This window comes from Heterocephalus glaber, unplaced genomic scaffold (genome assembly GCF_053883595.1).
Source record: "Heterocephalus glaber isolate CG9 unplaced genomic scaffold, H.glaber_assembly_v1.0 deba00001466, whole genome shotgun sequence".
NCBI classification, from domain to species: domain Eukaryota; kingdom Metazoa; phylum Chordata; class Mammalia; order Rodentia; family Bathyergidae; genus Heterocephalus; species Heterocephalus glaber.
The window spans coordinates 1,097,550-1,104,387 of record NW_028258313.1 but is presented as its reverse complement, the minus strand read 5'-3'; the positions used below and the strand labels follow the sequence as shown (position 1 = coordinate 1,104,387).

At 44.0% G+C, this 6,838-nt stretch overlaps 1 protein-coding gene across 1 annotated transcript; it reads left to right on the top strand.

The window, feature by feature from the left end:
* Positions 1 to 3,690: 3,690 nt before the first annotated feature.
* On the top strand, positions 3,691 to 4,629 carry LOC147826528 (olfactory receptor 2L3-like). The gene has a single exon (XM_087181016.1). It carries the CDS (start codon positions 3,691 to 3,693, stop codon positions 4,627 to 4,629), a length of 939 nt encoding a protein of 312 aa, XP_087037142.1.
* Positions 4,630 to 6,838: the final 2,209 nt, after the last annotated feature.

The window sequence follows — 6,838 nt, the reverse complement described above, 5'->3', positions numbered from 1 at the left end:
CATAGGAGCCGGCAGAGGTGCGTGCAGGCTGCAGGGACTCGAGAGGACCGGGCAGGCTCTGCTCATGTGGGGTTGGGGCTCAGGCACCCTCGGTCTAGGGGAGGACAGGGCTGGGGTCTGGATGTGTATGCATATGCGGGTCTCATGGGGAGTTCAGACTCTCAAGAAAGCGCTTGAAATAACAAAATTTGGGGATAAGTCATTTTTAAAGCTAGAATTTTTAACAAGATAACTTTAAAAGAAATTTTATTTGACTAACATGTCTTTAAAGGACAGGTACATAAATAGACAGACGCGTGATGATTGGTGGATCTTTCCCTTAAAATGGATGAAGTGAACATGCTCATTAAATATGATAAAGTATTTTTTAAGTATGAAGATGGTTTATATGTAAAACATAAATTATCATAAAATGTGAAAAAAGATGAGTGATTCCAAATATGCAATATGAATTGATGGTGAAACTGATTGATAAATCCAGAGGATGGCTGATATTGTCTATAAATTACCTTTCTTGAAATATAAATATAGTAAGACTGTGGTATACATTCAATTATCTTCTATTCTTGAAAGTATGACTGCTTTAAATAATAATAATCACACTATAGATATGATGGATATTAAAGTATTTTATAAACTCTAATGATATTACAAAATGTGAGATTTCATTGAGCATTAAATGAACTAAGATATTTATAGGAGAAACCATGATTCAGAATAAATGCTCTTCATGTAGGAGCAAGTGATCAAGTCCATACCTGTGCTGCATCTTCTGGGCATGGAAAACATTTTGGGGACAATTTGAAGATTCTTGAGTTTGGACTTGGTAAGGTGAATTATTTTCTCTGGGAGTAGGACTATTTTCATGCAGGTCCATGTGGTGTTTAAGCAGATGTCCATAGCTTGGCATGAATCCTGTTGGTCCTGTGAGTACTGTCTACACTGGAAACATCCCATATTAGATCTACCATTCCACATTTAATTCCATATGTAATCTAATTTAGAAAATGAGTGCAGGAACCTGTGTAAGAATGGTGAAGTTCAAAGATGAAACTGATGTAGAGTTTCAGGGACAGTCGCTGCAAGCTTACAGTCAGAAGTGCTTTTTGGACTAACTTTTGAATATGGCCCTGGGTTTGAAGGGAGTGCAGGATGTTTGTGACAATGACACTGGGACACATGTGGGCTGGCTCAGGCTTTTCCTGTGAAATCTGATGGAAGAAGCAGCATTGAGAGTCCCACGTTGCCAGAGACCCCTGTAGTCAGGCTCCAGTCCACACCTGCCCAGTGTGCTGTGCAGGCCTGAGAAAAAGAATGCACTAAAAGACAGAACTAGGAGAGAGAAAGCAGGGGCCAGGATGACCAATGCCAGTGCAGCCTACAAAGGTGCTGGATGGTCCCAGGCACTGACTTTCGTTGGCAGTCAATTGAGGTAAAGGTGATGTGTGGTTTCTATGGAAATGAATGTAAACAACGCTCAGAAAGGACAAGACAAAGCACTCTCACATTGGGAACAGAAGAGTCAAAATATATGTTTGTAAGTAAACATTGTCCTTCCGGTCTGAAGATTTTAGTTGTGGGAATGGAATTTGGGTGCGAGTTACTCTGACCTTGGAACTTAGGCTTTGGCCAGACTCACCTGTATAAACAAGCCCACTGTGAGGTTAACTCTTCACAGCCTGCCTTGGGCATAATCAGTATTAGGGTCCTCTGTACCACTTCTCCTGAAGTGTTACAGGGCATAGGTTTCTTTATTTCTCCATCTCACTGTTTTTGTTTTGTTCTTTCCTATGAGTACAACAAGATCTCAAGGGAAATGGATTTTTATCTCCCCAGTATTTTAACTGATATGAATCTATTGATTATAAAAGCTTTTTCATCTACGTTTTATAAAACACTATATGATGAAACTGTCCACTAAAGCTTATTTTATGAGTTATTAATTTCTACACATGACATTTAGATGAAATAGTAATGGGGTGAGACTGTGTTTTTTTAAATTTAAAAATACCTATTGTAAATAACTGAGGTTTTCCTAGGAATCGTGGATGCATCCCAGTCATCCGTCTTTCTCCACCCACCGCTGCCTGACTGTGCTGCTTCACAGGTCACGTTAGCAGTTCGTAGCCTTCACTGCTGCACAATCATCTCAGTTGTCAGGGAAACCATAGCAGCACCTGTGCAGACACCTTAGGCATGGGGAGCCGATGGTGTGAGCCCAAGCCTGGCCCTGGGCATCCGGCCCCACTTGGGACACACAGGCTCTCCCCCCACGGACTGGCCCAGACCTGGCTCATACTCTGTGCCGGTTGGGGAGGGACCCGCAGGTCCTGTCCACCAGGGCAGTGCACTTCCCTGCTGAGTGGGAGAAGGGGAATTGTGTCAGACTCTGTGCCCAGATGGTGTAGATGGCAGTGTGAACCCACCCCAGCCTGACCCACATTCGCAGGAGAAAACCCCGTGATTTGTTCACTCCTCTCTCAGGACACCTGGCTGCCTGCTTAGGTTCCACCTCCAGCTGATGCTGATCCTTCCTTGCAGGTTTTCCTGGGGTTTATGACTTAGAAGGACACAGTAACATGCGTCCTCACTGTGCACTCCAAATCCCTTCAAATCCTAACAATGTTCCGTCTTGTTTCTCTATCTTTCTACATGGCTGAAAACAAAAACTGCCTATCCATCTGAGAAGAGACTGTCATGATATATAATAAAATCACACAAGATCACACAATCACACATTCTTTTCTCTTTTTTACTAGAATCTGGTATAAAAGCCCTTGAAGGAAGGAGGCATCTCATGAAGGACTCAGTTCCGGGACACTGCAGAACGATGCTTGTTGATCCTGCAGAGAACAATTTTTGGGGTCACTTGGCTTCAATTTTATAAGACTGTAAGCTCACAAACCTGCTGCCAATTTGACTTCATTCTCATAGGTGGGCATGCAGACACAGGCATGGTCAGATTTTCAGAGCTGAGACACATGTGCTGGGAGCCATGGGTTCCCTGTTCTGGGAAGGCTGATCTGGTCCCAGGGTTATAAGGTTTCTGCCTGCAGGTGATTAGGAAGGGTCCTTCTGCAAAGCTCTGGGTCATTAGGAGAACCTGCAGGGCAGGAAAACAGAGGAAGTGAGCTGTTGGCAAAACAGGGTGGAGAATTTTCATCTTTTTTTATATTTACATTCTTTTAAAAGTTTATCTTTCAGTTCCTTATAAAATTTCCAGTGAACCAAACTTAAAAATTACTATGTAAATGCTAAAATTGTATAAAAATTTGCTCTCAAATAGGAAGTAAAAGCATCACTAAAGGTCATGAACATGTATGAAAATATGGGTCTATAATTGAGATACTTCCATTCATTTACATATGTGCACCTTTCATGTAAGTTTTCTTCTTGATGACATCTGATATTTTAAGTGAACAAACTATCTAAGTTTCAATAAAGGCATTAGAGAAATATGTTATATTGATAAATTTACAGATTTATTCTATTTTGTTAAAACATGTTTGCCATCTTCAGGCAAATATGTGAGGTAGAAAATGGAAGTCTTTTGTCAAAAATTTGCTCTTTATTAAAGAGCTCTAATAGTTGTATATGTCAGTCTTAGTAAAGTAATTAATTGAAATAACTTCTTATTTATATGAACCATACCATGGCAGGCATTCTCAGGAAAAGCTAAGCAAATGCCAGATGGAAAATCACAATGAGACCTCTACTGACTTCATCCTCCTGGGCCTGTTCCCCCCATCAAGGCTTGGCCTTTTCCTCTTCACTCTCACTGTCCCCATCTTCCTGATGGCCCTGGCTGGCAACCTGAGCATGGTCCTGCTCATCCTCCTGGATGCCCAGCTCCACACACCCATGTACTTCCTGCTCAGCCAGCTCTCCCTCCTGGACCTCATTTACATCTGCACCACTGTGCCCAAGATGGCTTCTGGTTTCCTCTTTGGAAACAAGTCCATCTCCTTCATTGGGTGTGGGGTTCAGTGTTTCTTTTTTGCCATGTTAGCTGGTTCAGAAGGACTGCTCCTGATGTCTATGGCCTATGACCGTTACGTGGCTATTTGCTTCCCTCTGCACTACCCCATCCACATGAGCAGAAGAGTGTGTGTGCTGATGATCCGGGGATCCTGGGCAATGGGTGCTGTCAACTCCTGTGCTCACACAGTCTACGTCCTCCGTATCCCTTACTGCAGGTCCAGGGCCATCAATCATTTCCTCTGCGATGTCCCAGCCATGGTGACTCTGGCCTGTGGAGACACCTGGGTCTATGAGTACACTGTGTTCCTCAGTGCCACCATCTTTCTCCTGTTCCCTTTCCTGGTCATCCTGGGTTCCTACGTGAAAGTGCTCCTCGCTGTCTACCGCATGCGCTCACGGGAAGGCAGGAAGAAGGCCTATTCCACCTGCAGTGCCCACCTCACTGTGGTGACCTTCTTCTATGTGCCTTTTGTTTTCACTTATCTCCGCCCAAAGTCCTTCCGGTCTCCAGCAGAGGACAAGGTGGTGGCTGTCTTCTACACCGTCCTCACCCCAGTGCTCAACCCTGTGATCTACAGCCTGAGGAACAAGGAGGTGCTGGGGGCCCTGGGAAGAGTGGCTGTGAAGTTCTGCTCTACAACCATGTAGGCAACTTACTGTCACAGTGTTATTGAGCAGTGGATAGGAACAAGAAAAGTGTTTAATATTGAGGTCTCAAATATTAGAATTTAGGTTTAATATTTTTAAATTTTGAGGTATGACATAATAATAATTATGTGTTCTAGTATATATATTTTTGCTTTCTTATCTCACCTTTCCAAGAAAAATATTGGGTGTGAAGTTTTTCCAATTTAGCAGTGATTTTTTTTATTATGGACATATTGAAATGGAAAATGTGGAAAACTTTGCAGTCATTTTCAATCTGCTGTGTGATCAAAATCTTTGTTGAATATTTTAATTTTGAAATATTACTGTAGGGCCAGGAATTTAGCTAAGTGGCACTGTGCCTACCTCACAGGTGCAAGGTCATGAGTTGGATCCCCAGTACCAAAAAAAAATTACTGTAAAAAAAGAAGGACCCTAGTTAGCAAGACAGACTCCATATTGCTGCTGAATGACCCACCTGCCTGCCCTTTAGATGAACTCAAAAGGAGGAAGCTTAGAAACCTCCTCCCCTTGGAGAGTCTCTTAGAAACAACAATTAATCAACTATTGTTTTACAAATGTTCTAAAGACAGGACACTCCACTTTCAGTGCCTTTGGCTTGCTTTGCTAGTTCTATCCCACAGGAGGCCTAGAAACTGTTGGCCTTAAAAGTGCATAAAATATGTTAATCTCCCCCCATTCTGGGCTCCAGTCCGATGCTCGGCTCAGGTCCTGGCCAGTAATAAACTGTGTGGATTTAGTATCGGTCTCTGGTTGGTTCTCTCTCACTGGGTCTAACATTCTTGGAGGCCCCAGCGAGATGGCCAGCTGCTCTGGCGCTTATTATCTTGGAGCCATTGTTTCTTTTTAGGACAGACCAGGATCAGACATTGGTGGTGTTTGGCCCCTCTGGACACCAGTCTGCGGAAGGAGAGGCCACCCTCACGGTATTCCGGGGCTCCAGGTAGGCCAGTCCCAGTCGGGCCCTATCGCCGATCAACTGACCCACAGGAGTTTATTGGGAAAGCCTCTAGAGGTAAGAATCAATGATTCTTAGTGCACTGTGGGTAGGTAAGAGGAAGCCAGACGCGGCACAGTTTCCCTTACCTAGAGACTCTTCATGACGGCAAGCAGACTCACTGGGTCAGCGTTCTCAGAAGAGCGACTCCCTGGGTGGGGTCCGAATCCTTTGGACCCCAGAGGTTTTTGTGGTCAAAGTTTGTCTTTGTCTGTTTATTGTTGTCTGTCTGTCTGCTTGCTTTGTGTGCCTTTTGCATTTTCACAGGCTAAAATTATGGGTTCCTCACAGTCCACAGAGGGAACTCCACTTGATTGTATCTTGAATAACTTCAAAAAATTTATTCCATAGACAGAGAAGATGAATATGGCATAAAATTTTCTAAAGGCAAATTACGAACCCAGCGTCAATTAAAATGGCCCAGTTTTGGAGTCGGTTGGCCCCTGGTGGGAACTTATTCTAGGCACACTGCTCACAAGGTTTGGAATGTGGTCACGGGAGTTGGGGCCCCACAGGCCCTGATTGGCCTTTGGCACTCGATTGGGACAGGATTATGGTCCATCAGCCCCATCTTCCTCCTCCCTTTTTCCTTTAAAACAGAGCCCGGGAGAGGATTGATTCATGTCCCTTTTACAACTAGTGATTTTTACAATTGGAAACATCAAAATTCCCCCTTCTCTGAAAAACCTCAGGTATTAATCTCTTTTTGAGTCTGTTTTTCATATCCATCAGCCAACCTGGGATGATTGCCAACAGTTTTTACAGATCCTGTTCACCACTGAGGAAGGAGACCACATTTATCAACAGGCAGTCAAAGAGGCCCTGGGGCCAAATCCCGGCCTCATGCCTGGAACCACTGGGTATTCAGTCAGGGCTGAAGCTGCAGTTCTGTCATGGCACCCTGAATGGGACCCCAATGATGATGAAGGTAAGAGGAGGCTGGGAACCTACCACCAGCACTTATTAGGGGGACACCAGGCAGCTGCCAAAAAGCCCACTAATTTGAGTAAGGTAAGTGAGGTTTGCCAGGGAAAAATGGAGCCTCTGGCTGCATTTTTAGAGAGACTCTTGGAAGCCTATAGAGTTTTCACTCCTATTGACCCAGAGGCTCCCAAAAATGCAGCAGCTTTAAATTTGGCCCTTGTTTCTCAGTCAGCCCCAGACATTAGAAAAAAATTACAGAGTGGGCCAGGG